Raw genomic sequence first — 13,885 nt, 5'->3', positions numbered from 1 at the left:
GCTTTTGGCCAAGGGAAAGTCGGCTGGGGGTGTGTTTTCTGCATAGAGTTGGTGAGATTTGAGGTCCACTGAGTGTGGGGCAGGAGAGAGGGCTTGGAGCTTCGTGGCTGGGAGGACAGGAGGAGGGTCTGGTGGAGGTGGGACCCAAAGGACCAGGAGGTGGGCAGCCAGGACTGGAAGACATGTACAAAACGTTATTGTCAGAGTGTCAAAAGCTACAGAGGGAATGTGGTCACCTGGGGGAACAGCGTGAGCAGAGTCCTAAGGAGGAGGGCCTAGCAGGGGACCCTGGTGCTCACGATTCTGTCCCAAGCCAAGCACAGGGGCTGTCCAGCAGGTCACCCAGAGCTGCTGAGGCCTTGGGCTAATTGTCAGTGACACCAGGACCAGGGACATAAGTGAGCCCAGGGAGCCCTGGCAACAGGAGGTGCTGTTGACACCCAGTCAAGTGAGTCAGACCACCTCTGGTAACAGAGACAGGACCTTGGCCACAGGGGGCTGACATTGCCAGCTGTACTCTGCCCGCCTGGGAGGCTGCGCTGTCACAGTGCAGTCTCTTGCTGATGCCCTGGCGGCTGCTGGCCACACTGTCACTCATGCAGATGATTAGACACCACATCCTGCTTTCTGCTGTGACATTCAAGGCTGGCTGCACCTGTCTCTGACCCAAAGGGGCGGTGTGTAATAGCTGCTGGCCTCACGCCCATCCATGTAGCTTCAGGGGCAGGGTGGACTGGTTTTTGAGGCCCCCTGCCCTTGGGGACTGCTCACATGCCAGCTGTTTAGCATCAATGCATACAAAAGGGGAAGCCACGCAGGCTTGAGATCCTATTCGCTTGGAGACTGAGGGTTTTTTAAACACCATCTCTGTGGGTTGCGGGGCAAGTAGAAGGTTGGGAAGCTGGGGCTGAGCGGTTCCTGCCGCACTCTCTCATCCTACCAGGTTCTGGCGGCAGATGGGAGGCCACCTGCGCATGGTGGAGGCCAACAGCCGTGGCGTGGTGTGGGGCCTCGGTTATGACCACACAGCTTGGGTGTACACAGGTGGCTATGGTGGAGGCTGCTTCCAAGGTAAGGACATTGCCTTCCCAGTCCCCGTCTGGCTTCCCTGCCCAATGCTAGGCTGCTGTCCCAGTGCTCACACTCCAGTAACAGCTGGCCAACAGGTGACCTTCACCACTGCCAGCCTCCACACAGGCCAGGTTGACCTGGGGTGACCCATGAGGCTTGAGTGCCGAGACCAGGTCTCACCTCCCACGCCCCCTTGGATACCCACTTGCTGCACCAAGGACCTTGAGGATTCTAGAAAGGCAGCTGCCAGTGCTGGCCAGCATGTCAAGCCCTTTGTTCATGAGGCTTCAAGGCAGCAGAGCATCCCCTGGTCCCCAGTTCCCTGATTCTTGGTCTAAAACTCTGGTCCCTTGTTAAGAGAATTGTTCCTTTAGAGTCAGAGCTTGCTGAGCTCCTGTGGGCTCCCCAACTTTGGGAGGCAGAGTCCTTGTGTTTCCTACTGGAGAATGGAAGCAGAAACACCAAAAAGGGATGTTCCAAGCCAGAGCCCACATGCCCCACAACGAGGAGCAGCTAACCCTCTAGAACTTTAATCCACTGAGACCACAGGAATGTACATCTGAGCAGACTTATCAACTTCCCTGTTTGTGAGGCCTGAATTTTGTCTTCATGAGCCCCAGGAAATTGGGGCTCCCATAGAGGTAAAGTTAGTGGTCCAGGGTAGTAAGCTTGGTGGCCAGCACACTTTCCCAATGAATAAGTAGGATGGCAAGGAAGAAGAAGTGTGACCAGGAGCAGAGGGTGAGCCGGGATAGTGGGAGTGCAGGGATGCACAGTAGGTTCTTATGGAGTTGTACGACCCCAGAATAATCTCAAGCACAGAGGAGAGAAACCCAAGGCAAGCCAGCTCCCAGTGACATAAGCTCAACAGGCCTGCTTGCCCCTTTCCACCGACCTGCCTCCAGCCTGCCCTCCCTGCCCTCCAGCCTGCCTGTTTTCTGTGGGAATCAATGCTCAGACAGACGGCTGGCGTCCCAAGCAGGTGGTACCACCCCAGTCCCAGCAGCTTCCTCTTCTTGCAGGCCTGGCCAGCAGCACCAGTAACATCTACACCCAGTCAGACATGAAGTGCGTGTACATCTACGAGAACCAGCGCTGGAATCCCGTCACAGGCTACACCAGCAGGTGTGTGCACAGTGCCTGGCTAGGTTGCCACCTGGGTAACCCTGGTCTTGACAGAAAATAGGCAGCAACATCTACTGTGGCTTGGCTAGGTCTTACTACTCACCAAGGTTTTCTTCCTCCTTGAATCTTTAGCTACAACATATTTTGAAAACTCACTAATTGAGAGATATAACACGCAAAGTTCACAAAACATGTATATATAATGCATGTATGGTGTCTCTCTCTTTTGCATGCTCTCTCTCTATGTATCTTACTGAGTTATCAAAAATGGAACACCAGTGTAATTACCACCTGGGTCAAAAAAAAGAACATTGCAGTCTCCCCCCCACACCTGTCTCCTTCTGAGCCCCTTCTATTTCATTTCCCGCTCCCCCACACACACACCAAGACCCGCCATCCTGATTTTGAACACTGTTGTGATTTGCTTATTTTCTGGTGGTGTAGGTGAGATGCCTCCTGTGCTGTGTTTGCCTTTTCCCTCTCTAAGTGGTGACTTTTAGTTTTTAAATGTAATGCAGCTAATGAGTCTTCTTTACATAAAATTAGCCTTTTAAGACATCCCAACCTGAGGTATTGAACTTACTCTGCTGTCTTTCAGAAAAGCAGTTAGCAAACCTTCTCTATAAAGGACCAGACACTATGTAGTAAATATTTCAGGCTTTATGGACCACGAGTCCTCTGTCACAACTACATGACTCTGTAGTTGTCACGTGAAAAGAGTGATAAGCACTGAGTGAAGAAATGCGCATTGACATGTCCCAATAAAACTTTACCTACAGGCACTGAAATTTGAGTTGCTTGTAAATCTCACGTGTCACCAAGCATTGCTTTTCTTTTTTTTTTGAGACAGAGTCTTACTATGTCACCCTGGGTAGAGTGCCGTGGCGTCACATCTCACAGCAGCCTCAAATACTTGGGCCTAAGCAGTTCTCCTGCCTTAGCCTCCCAAGTAGCTGGGACTATAGGTGCCTGCCACAACGCCTGGCCACTTTTCTGTTACAGTTGTCATTGTTGTTCAGCTGGCCCTGGCCAGGCTTGAACCCACCAGCCTCAGTGTATATGGCTGGCACCATAACCACTGCGCTATGGGCACCAAGCCTTCTTTTGATTATTTTTAATCACTTAAAAACCGTAAAACCTGGGGCGGCGCATGCGGCTCAGTGAGTGGGGCGCCAGCCCCATATACTGAGGGTGGCGGGTTCGGACCCAGCCCCGGCCAAACTGCAACAAAAAAATAGCCGGGCGTTGTGGCGGGTGCCTGTGGTCCCAGCTGCTCGGGAGGCTGAGGCAAGAGAATCGCATAGGCCCAGGAGCTGGAGGTTGCTGTGAGCCGTGTGATGCCACGGCACTCTACCAAGGGCGGTAAAGTGAGACTCTGTCTCTACAAAAAAAAAAAAATATATATATATATAAAGAAAACAAAACAAACAAACAAAAAGTAAAAGCCACCCTTAGCTTGTAGGCTGTACAAAAATAGGCGGTGAGCTTGGATTAGGTGGGCTACCATTCGTTGACCCTGTTCTGCAAGCTTCATTCTTCTGCCATGCGCAGTAAGGTCTAGAACCCTCTCTCCTCCCCCGCTTCTCCCTCTGCCCCGACTATTTGCTAGATAACATGAGGTCAACTTGTTTTTTGTTTGTTTCTTAAGTCTCTGGTGACTCCACACCATTTACTGAGAAGACTGTCTTCTCTCTCTGGTGCGGATGAAGTGCCACCTTAGTTTTGAATCAAGTGTCAGCAGTGGGGACAGAGGCAGCAGTCTGTCCCCAAGCTTGTCTTTCCCACTGAGCAATTGGGTATTCTTCAACCAATCTACACGGTTCAGTCACTATCTCTCTGCAAGGAGGTTTCAAAGCTGGTAAAATGTTCTCCCATCTTCCTCCATGGCATTTTGGCTCTTCTTGGAGTACTTCTACATGAGTTTTAGAAATAGGTTGTCACTGTCATTAAAAACTGTTCAGATCTTGGTCGGGAATATCTTGGATCTGTAGGTCCATTTGGGGAGAACAGTTCTCTGCCACTAGTAAGTCTCTCGCTTTGTGAATAGACTTTATGCCTCCATTAATGTAGTTTCTTTCAGTGAGGTTTTGCTATAAATGGCACAAACTTTTTTATTTCCTTTTTTTGTTTGTTTTGTTTTTTTGGCCGGGGCTAGGTTTGAACCCGCCACCTCCGGCATATGGGACCAGCGCCCTACTCCTTGAGCTACAGGCGCCGCCCCAGACATTTTATTTCCTTTTTTTTTAACTCTTTGAGGCTGTATAAAGAAATGCAATTGATTTCTTTCCGGATTTTCAAAATTGACAAAATAAATACCAAATGATATGAAGAACAAACTCCACGATAACCTTAAAGATACGAAGAACAAACTCCATGACACCAGGCAATGACCGTAACCACTGTTGGCATGTGGCATGCATGTTGCCTCCCAGCCATCTCCCGTGCTCACATGCGACTGCTGGGTGACAAAGGCAGGCCAGTGGTGGTGGCTGCGATGGCCTCACCACCCCACACTGGCAGTGGACCTGGCCAGTCTAACCTCCACTCAGTCTTGGATGTGTAGATCGTTCATGACCTTTCCCTGCCACATGGAACAATTCAAAGGATTCCCTGGTGTGTAAATATTTGTGTCTCTTTGTTTGCCCCAATAAATCAGAGGATTTGAACTTTTCTAAGGTGCTGATGCATGGTGCCAAGATACCTCCTGAAAACTTGTACCTCAACTGAGTGTAGTGTGCACGAAGAATGTTAGTAGGAGGTTTTTTGCTTCTTAAGCATCTGGTGACTCAAACCTTGATGTCCTTCTCATGTCCTCCTCAGTCCTCACACAGAGTGAGGCGGCGCCCGAGGAGAAGGCAGGGTGGGGGCCGTCCTTAGCAGCGTGTCTCCCACTGCAGCCTTGGCCCGTGTGCTGCTCAGTGCCATGCTAGTGTCCTAGGGCAGCCGCAGCAAAGTACCAAAGACCACGTCGCTTGAACACGAGAAACATATTGTCTCTCAGTTCTGCCGGCCAGAAGACCGCAAGAGTGTTGGCTCTTCCCTAGGGCTGTGAGGGGTCCTGTTGCAGGGTGCTGTCCCGGGTTTGTGCGTAGTGGTTCTCTCTGTGTCTTCACTTGGGCTTCCCTCTGTGTGACCCTGGGTCCAAGTTTCCTCTCTTTATGAGTACCCCAGTCATCTTGGATTAGGGCCATCCCAAGGACCTCAACTTGGTCATCTTCAAAGATCCTATTTCCAAATAACATCACATTCCCAGGCATTGTAATGTTAGGGTTAGGACTTACACATATTTGGGGGTCACAATTGAATCCTCAACACAGGGAAAGAGGCAGCGTCCAGACTGCACAGATGCCACAGCCTTGGTAGGTGGCCTGGTGATGGTCATAGCCCAGTAACCAGGTTATATGGGTCACTCTAGTTGGTCTTCTGCCCAGGGAAATTCTGGTTTTGCCCATCATGCCCAGCTTGTTCTGGGTCTGGAGCTCTAGTACCTCTCTCAGGGGCCCCACCAGGGGTGTTACGGTTGCTGGAGCTGGGAGGGCTGTTCTCGATTCTCCCTCATCACCTGCCCCTGTCACCCTGCCCCAGGGGTCTGCCCACAGACCGGTACATGTGGAGTGATGCCACAGGGCTACAGGAGTGCACCAAGGCCAGCACAAAGCCCCCATCTCTGCAATGGACCTGGGTGAGCCCCTGTCACCCTGTGGGGTGTGTCCTGCACTGAACGGTCCCTCTCTGGCCCTCCCCTGGCTTCCTGACTGGTCTGTGGATTTGGGGGTCCTGTCTTCACTGATTTTCTCCTCCCTAGGTTTCTGATTGGTTCGTGGATTTCAGTGTGCCTGGGGGCACTGACCCAGAGGGGTGGCAGTATGCTAGTGATTTCCCTGCGTAAGTGTCTGCCTGCAGCGTGCTGCAGACTGGGCCCCTCCCCGGTTCTGGGTAGTCCTGACCCCATGGCCCAGCAGGTAGGTGAAGAGCTGTAGCCCTGGGGCCTAGAGGTAGGTGTTGGGTGTGGACAGGCCCTTCAAGGCATATGAATCACATCTAGTGATGTGAGCCAGAAGGGCCTGTGCAGGCCTGGGTGGGGAGGAGGAGGATGGCGACATCAGGGTCCCTTCTGTACTCTCCCTACCACACAGGAAGTGCATGCTGGTGACCAGTGGGCCCTGGTTGGAGGTGGCCCCCATTGCCCTCAGAGTTTGGGCTCACCCAGGGCCATCCCTTGTAGCAGCCAGGCCTCCCAGCTGACCCTCTCCTCCGCCTTAGGTCCTCAGCTGTCCTGGGGCCAAGGGTCATGCAGTGAACCTGGCAGTGGCTTACAATGAGCTATATAGTAACCAGTAGAAAAAGGGTTGCAGGGTCACTTTCCAGAAACTTCCATGAAGCAGCCTTGATTTCTTCTTCTTTCTCTTGCAGCTCTTACCATGGGTACAAAACCATGAAGGATTTTGTCAGGAGAAGGTGCTGGGCCAGGTGAGGTAGGGGCCATCGGGGGATGGTCACAACTTGCTCCCTCCCTCCCCTGCCCAGTGAGTCTCTGGTTCCGGGGGCCAGATCCCCTGGCCTCTTGACCTTAGTCCCTGGAAGCAGTGGGAGAGGAGATCGGGAAGCTGAGTCAAAGTAAATGTCAGCCCAGGAAACGCCTGCGGGCTCCCAGTGCTCTCTGGTTTCAGAAGAGTTTGTTTTCAAGAACAAATAAGACAAATGTCACTGGCAGGCTCAGCTTGTAAGGACAGAAGATGGAGCCTGACTGGGGGTGGGGGTGGGGGTGGCGAGGGAGCCACCTTTAGGTCCTTATCCCACCCCAACAGCTCTCTCAGGGTCCTGGCTCCTAGTTCCCCACTCACCCTGGGCTGAGCAGGCTGCCCTCCTCCTCCCTTCCATGTGCCTAGGGGCCCAGCATGGTGACATCAGGGTCCCTTCTGTACTCTCCCTGCCATACAGGAAGTGCGTGCTGGTGACCAGTGGGCCCTGGCTGGAGGTGGCCCCCATTGCCCTCAGAGATGTGTCCATTATCCCAGAGAGCCCGGACACCCACAGGAATGGATCCAGCATCGCCCTCTGGGCTGTCAGTGACAAGGGGGATGTGTTATGCCGCCTGGGCGTGTCTGCATTGAACCCCGCAGTGAGCACCTTGCCCCATTCTCAAAATCAGGACTCCGGCTCTAGAGTCAGGCCTGGCTCGGACCTCTCTGGGCCTGCCTAGGAAAGGTCTCTGGGACCAGTGGACACCACAGGTGTCCCTAAGTAGGTCACTGGGCCCCATGGGCAGCTGGTGCTGAGGATAGGTTGGTGCAAGGAGCTCACCCCTTCCCTGGGCCTTGGGCAGGGATGACCTAGGGCCTTGGGCCTAGGGACACTGCTAAGATGAGATGCACACGCTGTTGGCTGTCCTTGCTTGTGAGTTGAAAAGGGGGTCAGTGGGTCCAGCAAGTGCCAAGATCAGGCCATGAGTCAGGCAGGGCTGGGTCTATGTGACCCAGACTGCCCTCTGGCCACCCTGACTGCTGGCTTGCTGGGCCTGTCACCCAGACGTGGGGGGTGGGTGAGCCTGGCTACCTTGGTGACTGCCTTAGCACCACTCTCGCCTGTTTCCCAGGGCTCCTCCTGGCTGCATGTTGGCACTGACCAGCCCTTCACCTCCATCTCCATCGGGGCCTGCTACCAGGTGTGGGCTATAGCAAGGGATGGCTCCGCCTTCTACCGAGGCTCTGTGTCCCCCTCCCGGCCAGCTGGTGAGTGCTGCCCTCTAGGAGGCTGTGTAAGTAAGTGACACATCCGAGTCGGGTAACGTTGGCTGGCTGGTCTTGTCTGCTCAACTTAGCTTGACAGGCTTTTGTTGACTGTCTCCTCTGGAATAGTTCTGGGGGCTTAGCTGGGGACCCCCTAGAGGACTCATCCCACTCCTGCTGGGATCACCTAGGGACAGGGCAACCCTAGCCAGAACTGCCTTGCCCTTCTAGAGGGCAACTTATGCCTCCACCCTGTGTGGCCCACTCCTGGGATCGTCCAGGAGGGCAGGCCATGCTGGCATGTTCTTTGCTGGACAGGGCCCAGTGCAGGGGATGAGCAAAAACATGCTCTCCCCATGAACTGGGCTGGCAGGATAGCCTCTGGGCCTGCTCTCCACTGAGCACCAGATTGGGTGCCCTTGCATCAGTGCTGGTGAGATAGGTCCATCTGAATTCACCACAACATCTGGAGGGCCTTGGGCAAGGCGGGGTGCTGGGTGGGCAGCAGGCACAGGTCAGCTATGCTTGAAAACCAAGGTCAGCCGCCCATGCCTGACCCACCATGAGCTGGGGAAGAGGCCATGTGGGCTGTGAGTGGGCCCAAGGGTGCAGCCTGAATCAACTCTCTCCTTGCAGGTGACTGCTGGTACCACATCCCCTCTCCTCCTAAACAGAGACTAAAACAGGTGTCTGTTGGGCAGACATCAGTGTACGCCTTAGATGAAAATGGCAAGTTGTTTTGATGCCCTATGTCGTCCTGGGGGAGGGGCAGGCACCAGTGCTGGAGGAGACTGGGATTAGGTCCTCCCTTTCTCCAGAAGCATCCAGGCTTTTCTGAGCCATGTTTTTCCAGGATATCTGGAGCACCAGCTTCCAGGGCTGAGCATGATATGATCTGCCCACCTCGGTGACCATGGAGGCAGGATGCTAAGCTGGCCTGGCCTTCCAGAGGCCTCCTAGGGCCGGGTCCAGGAAGAGCAGCACCACCCCAGGCCCCCAACACAAGACCTATAACCACCATGACAGGCACCTGGCTATGGTCAGCCTCAGTGCTGACCTCTTCCCCAAGTTTCACAGGGGTTGGGGGTGCCAACTGAGGTGCCAAGGCAGGGTTTCTACCCAAGCCTATGACAGGAGTCCTGGACAGCTCAGGGCCAGCTCAGAACCATCTCTGACTTTGTGTCACCCAAGGCAAGGCTCTTGACAGTCCCCTACAGTGGTCTATAGTTTCAGCCAAGAAGCAGGCTGAGAAAGGTAGAATCTAGACTGAAATCTGGGCCGGGTGCGATGGCTCACACCTTGATACCCGAGGTTGAGGTGGGAGGATCACTTGAGACCAGGAGTTTGAGGCTGCAGTGAGCTGTGCTTGCACCCCTGCACTTCAGCCTAGGCAACAGAGGAATACCCAGCCTCAAAAATAGAAAAAAAAAAAAAAAAAAAATCCAGGATGTTAACTCCAGATACCTGGTTCTCTTTTTTTATTTGTTTAAAAATCCTTTGTCCTCAGTTTCTGCCTCAGTAGAAAGGATCCTTCCCAGTCCTGCTGGGCACAATAAATAAGATGATTGTGAGGCTCAGGGAACCCGGGGAAGAGCAGGCTGCAGCCTTGACTGGGTGGCCAGGCCCTCCATCCTCCCCCCTGCAGGAGGCCAGAGGCTGGGTGAGGTGGTGGGCCAGGCCAGCCTTTACTTCTGACCCTGCTTCTCTCTGCAGGGAACCTGTGGTACCGCCAGGGGATCACGCCCAGCTACCCACAGGGCTCCAGCTGGGAGCATGTGTCCAACAACGTGTGCAGAGTGTCTGTGGGGCCCCTGGACCAGGTCTGGGGGGTCAGAGGGTATTGGCTGTTAGTGTACTCAGGCCCCCTCTCTGTCTCGAGTCCCACCCCCAGTGATCCCACTGTAGCAGGGGCTGGGCCTTAATGGGTCTGTGTTCCAGGTCTGGGTCATCGCCAACAAAGTCCAGGGAAGTCACAGTCTGAGCCGGGGGACAGTGTGTCACCGCACAGGTGTGCAGCCCCATGAGCCCAAGGGACAGGGCTGGGACTACGGCATCGGGGTGAGCAGGGGCAGCTGGCCCGACCAGGCCTCTGGGGCAGTTGGGTGAGGGGGATGGCCTTGGGGGAGAGCTTCTGGAGTCCTGGAACCCTGGTGCCCCTGGTAATGTAGCCCTTTCCTTCCAGGGAGGCTGGGACCATATCTCTGTCCGAGCCAATGCCACCAGGGCCCCCCGGGGCACTACCCGGGATCAGGAGCTGAACACCTGTCAGGAGGACCACAGCCCTGCCTGCTGCTGAGGCCCCCGTGCACCTGGACAGAGATGTGCCTGGTGTGAAGGGTCAAGGCTGAGCCATTCTAATGCTGTAGTGTGTGCTGTGGCAGGGGATTGACCAGGCAGACTCAGGAGGGAACCTGGCCCATGGTCATGGCCACTTCAGAGCAAGAGCACTGGCTAAGATAGTCCAGAAACATGAAGCTCCAGGGATACCTGGCGTATGTCCCCATTTACAGAAGAACCATGGGGAAAGGGTGGTGCTGCACCCCCCTAAGGCCCAGCCCCTTCTTCCCCTACACCTGGCTGGGAGCCTGAAGCCCACCAGGAGAGCCCAGGAGGAAACCCCTGGTGCTGGCATCTTGGCAGCAGCTTGGGCCTGCCACCCACCTGAGCCAAGAGACAGGCCTGGGGCTCAGGGTCACTTTGTCATGAGTTGTGACTTTTTCTCAGAGCAGGACTTGCAAAGAGGGTCTAATGTTATAGCTAAGCACTCAAGTTGGCAGGGATGTCTTCTGCAGATGGGCCGCGGCTGTGGACGGGGAGGCTGGAAGATAGTGTCACATGTAGGGTCATCATCTTCAGCCCCTAGTTGGCCCCTTCCCCAGATGTGTGGGGGACTCAAAGAATCCTAGGATATCGGATCATGTTGAGGGGACAGCAGGCATCCTAGGGGAACAGGACAGAGATCCCCCAACCTGTTCTGTGCACCTCAGGGTGAGAGCCTTGCCTGGCTGATTGAGGAGGAAAGCCCTTGGCTGAGTGGCCCTGACTCCTGTCTGGCAACTCATCTGCTGCTTTTTATCCCATTTTGCCCCATTTGGGGACTTTGCTTCCTACACTGGACGCTTTCCTGTGAGTTCTTTGGAGCCCAAGTCCTTTCTCTGTTCAGTTTGATAGTGAAGGGACTTGTCACCAACTGACCTTCCTGGGATCCCTGCCCATTTTGTCATCAACAGGGGGTCACTTGTGCATTTGTATCTGATCCCATTTTGCTGCACAGTGTCTGTCATCCTGAATCTGACTCTTAAGAAAAGTCTCCTCTAGGGTCTCACCCTGCAGGCATTTGAGAGACATGGTGTTCTCCGTGTTGCTGGAGGCAGGGCCCGTTGTGTCTGGGTGCGGAGCTCTCAGGCCTATCAGAGGAGATGGCCCCGTGCTGTGTGTTTACATTTCAATGCCAGGTTTTCTGTGCGTGGGCATTATGGTGTGTTCCCCTGCAACAGTGCCCCGTGCGTTCTGCTGTGACTTGCTGTCTGCAGATGGCTCCCAGTAGAGGGTATCACTCTGCTTTTCTCCAGGGTGACATGTTCCTTTGCTGCTGAGCACTAACTAACTGTTTACCTGCTCAGCATCCTTCTTTGGATGCTTTATTCAATAAAAACTTACACCAGAGTGTAAATGGCATGATATTTTTTATTGCTACATTTTGATTAAGATGCATAGTTCCCCATGCATTTGTGCATGGACAAAAGCAGCAATTGTTGTGAAATCTTTTATTTTCATTTTATGACACAGTATTGATTTCATTAGTACTTTGAAGAGACCATTAGAAAAAAATAAAAGCAAATCTGGGTCATTTAAGAAACATTTCCACCACAATTATAGCAGGAGCACGGGCTGTTCCAGTTGGGTTTTCGCTGACAGAAAGTGGCAGTTCTGGTTTCTCCACTTGTGCTGGTGAGGATCTCACCTCCAGAGCCAGCTCAGGGTGCTGGTGCCAGGGTGGGTAGCTGGGTGGACAGCCCCAGGGTGTGGTGGAGGCGGCCAGGGTTTAGCAGTATGTGGGTCTCTGACCAGCTTATGCAGGGACTTCAGGACACTCATCTCATGGCCCAGGCAAAGCCTCCCCACAGGACGGGAGAGTACAGCCTGGGATGGGGATTCAAGACGAGGGCAAGGAGCAGACCCAACAAGCTTGTAATATACCTGTCCCCTCAGTTCCCCTAACACTTGACACCCTGAAGTGGGATTGGGACATCTCAGTATCCTTGATATGGCCACAGGGCACACAGATCCCCTTGTGCTGTGGAGAAGGACTGGGCAGCTGGCCCCAGGTCACCCTCTGGGATGTAGAAAGGACCCTGGTGCCAGTTTGAGGCAGAAATACCTGGGCAGCCCTGGGCTGTGGCGTGTCACCAGGAATGGTCTGGACAGACCCTCCACTGGGTATCCCCCCACTCTGTGCTTTCAGGATCAACAAGGACAACCCATTCTGGCCACAGCTCAGTGGGAAACAAGGGCTCTCAGGTCTGCAGCACCCTGACACCCTTACAGGGGAGGTACCCTCACAACACATCCCTGCCAGCTGGGTGCCCACAGTCAGGGAGGCCTGGACTCCCTCTGTCCCAAGCTTAGATGTGCACTCAAATTCAGACCAGGCCTTCAGGAGCAGCATGCACAGTCTGACAGCAAGTCTCACTGTAGTGTGCCCGGGGCCACCTGCCCTTAATAAGGTGCCCAGGGCTGACCCCAAGCCTGTTGGTGCATTTAGCATCTGGTGCCAGGACCCCCAAGCTTGGGCAGGGCAAGGATACAGGGTAGGGACTGGTCAATGGGAGCCTAGGACCCAATTTGGCCCCCAACTCCCAGCACCTCAGGAGGGACCTGGCCCCGAAGGGCCTCTGGAACAGCTCTGAGCCAAGGAACAAGGGAGGGGTTGAGAGCAAAGTGACCAAGTCTGGCAGAGCCAGTGGGGCAGGAACACCAGACAGAAGGAAGCTGGGCCTGAGGCGGCAAGGATGTGCCAAGCCACCCAGGCCTTGCCACCCTGGGTGGGGGGAGGGAAGTCCTGCCACCCCCAGGCTTCACTCTCAGAAAGCCCCAAAGTGCCCCCCAGTTCAAACCAGCAACCAAGAACAAACATCCTAGAGTCCTACTGCCTGCCTTTGGCCAATTACATGACCCACAATAGTGAAAAATAATGACAGCATCTGGGAGGCCCAGGACAAACGCCCCTCACCACACAGCCTAGGGCCAGGCAGAGGCTCTAGGGCTGCTCTGAGGACCCAGAGCCTCCCAGCTTCCCTCCTGGATGATCCCAGAAAGGCAACATTAGCAACTCCTGGTATCCGGCTCCAGCTCTGTGGGGCTGTCAGGGCCAGGCCTGGACCCTCCTCAGCTGGGGGTTGCTGCCCCCACAGATGGAGGAAGGAGGAAGAGACGCCAGCCCTCACCCTAAAGTCCCCTTAAAGTGAATTCAAGGTCACTTGAAGGTCCTCTGGTTGCTTAACACTCACCCTCCCCAGAGGCCTCAGGCTTTGCCTGGATTGTTCTGGGCCTTAGTTTACCTTGAATGATGATGCAGAGCACCCAGCCCCAGCCCCACGCTGCAGATTGGAGCAGGGTCCTTCCCAGGTTTTGGTGGCAGTGTGGATGGGATGCTTGTAAGTAAACCTTTTCCTGGAATCTCCCCCTGCCTGGGAGGAGTCAGGTAAAGAGAATCTAGTCACAAAGGCTGAGGCTTCTCAACTCCTGCCAAGTCCTGGTTAGTGGAAAAGCAGGACCTGGGTCCTGCATGGAGGTTTGGGCCTCAGAACACCCAAAGCCATGGTCTCCCTGGGCCACTTGCTTGTCCCCACAGGTGCAGGTGCAGGAGAAACTGCTGGGGGTGCAGCTGAGCACTCAGGAAAAATGGAGTCACTGGGCACATCTCCTCAAGGGATGTTACCACTAGTCTGGGGCCCAGC

General features: G+C 54.4%; 1 protein-coding gene across 4 annotated transcripts in view; it reads left to right on the top strand.

Moving 5' to 3' along the window:
- Window positions 1-13,880, top strand: part of TECPR1 (tectonin beta-propeller repeat containing 1) — a 33,524-nt gene extending 19,644 nt beyond the window's left edge. For 3 of the 4 annotated variants that reach the window (XM_053556690.1, XM_053556689.1, XM_053556692.1), the window contains 11 exons: window positions 944-1,071; window positions 2,094-2,196; window positions 5,782-5,878; window positions 6,002-6,081; window positions 6,610-6,666; window positions 7,138-7,318; window positions 7,793-7,928; window positions 8,562-8,654; window positions 9,639-9,745; window positions 9,864-9,983; window positions 10,108-13,880. In XM_053556690.1, the coding sequence (XP_053412665.1) occupies window positions 944-1,071; window positions 2,094-2,196; window positions 5,782-5,878; window positions 6,002-6,081; window positions 6,610-6,666; window positions 7,138-7,318; window positions 7,793-7,928; window positions 8,562-8,654; window positions 9,639-9,745; window positions 9,864-9,983; window positions 10,108-10,221 (1,216 nt within the window). In that variant the 3' untranslated portion in view covers window positions 10,222-13,880. The remainder of the gene's footprint in view (window positions 1-943; window positions 1,072-2,093; window positions 2,197-5,781; window positions 5,879-6,001; window positions 6,082-6,609; window positions 6,667-7,137; window positions 7,319-7,792; window positions 7,929-8,561; window positions 8,655-9,638; window positions 9,746-9,863; window positions 9,984-10,107) is intronic. The other variant, XM_053556691.1, reaches the window with a different exon arrangement.
- Window positions 13,881-13,885: the final 5 nt, after the last annotated feature.

This window comes from Nycticebus coucang, chromosome 12 (assembly GCF_027406575.1).
Source record: "Nycticebus coucang isolate mNycCou1 chromosome 12, mNycCou1.pri, whole genome shotgun sequence".
Taxonomy (NCBI): Eukaryota; Metazoa; Chordata; class Mammalia; order Primates; family Lorisidae; genus Nycticebus; species Nycticebus coucang.
Note: the sequence above shows the minus strand (reverse complement) of the source record. Positions and strands in the feature narration are given on the sequence as shown.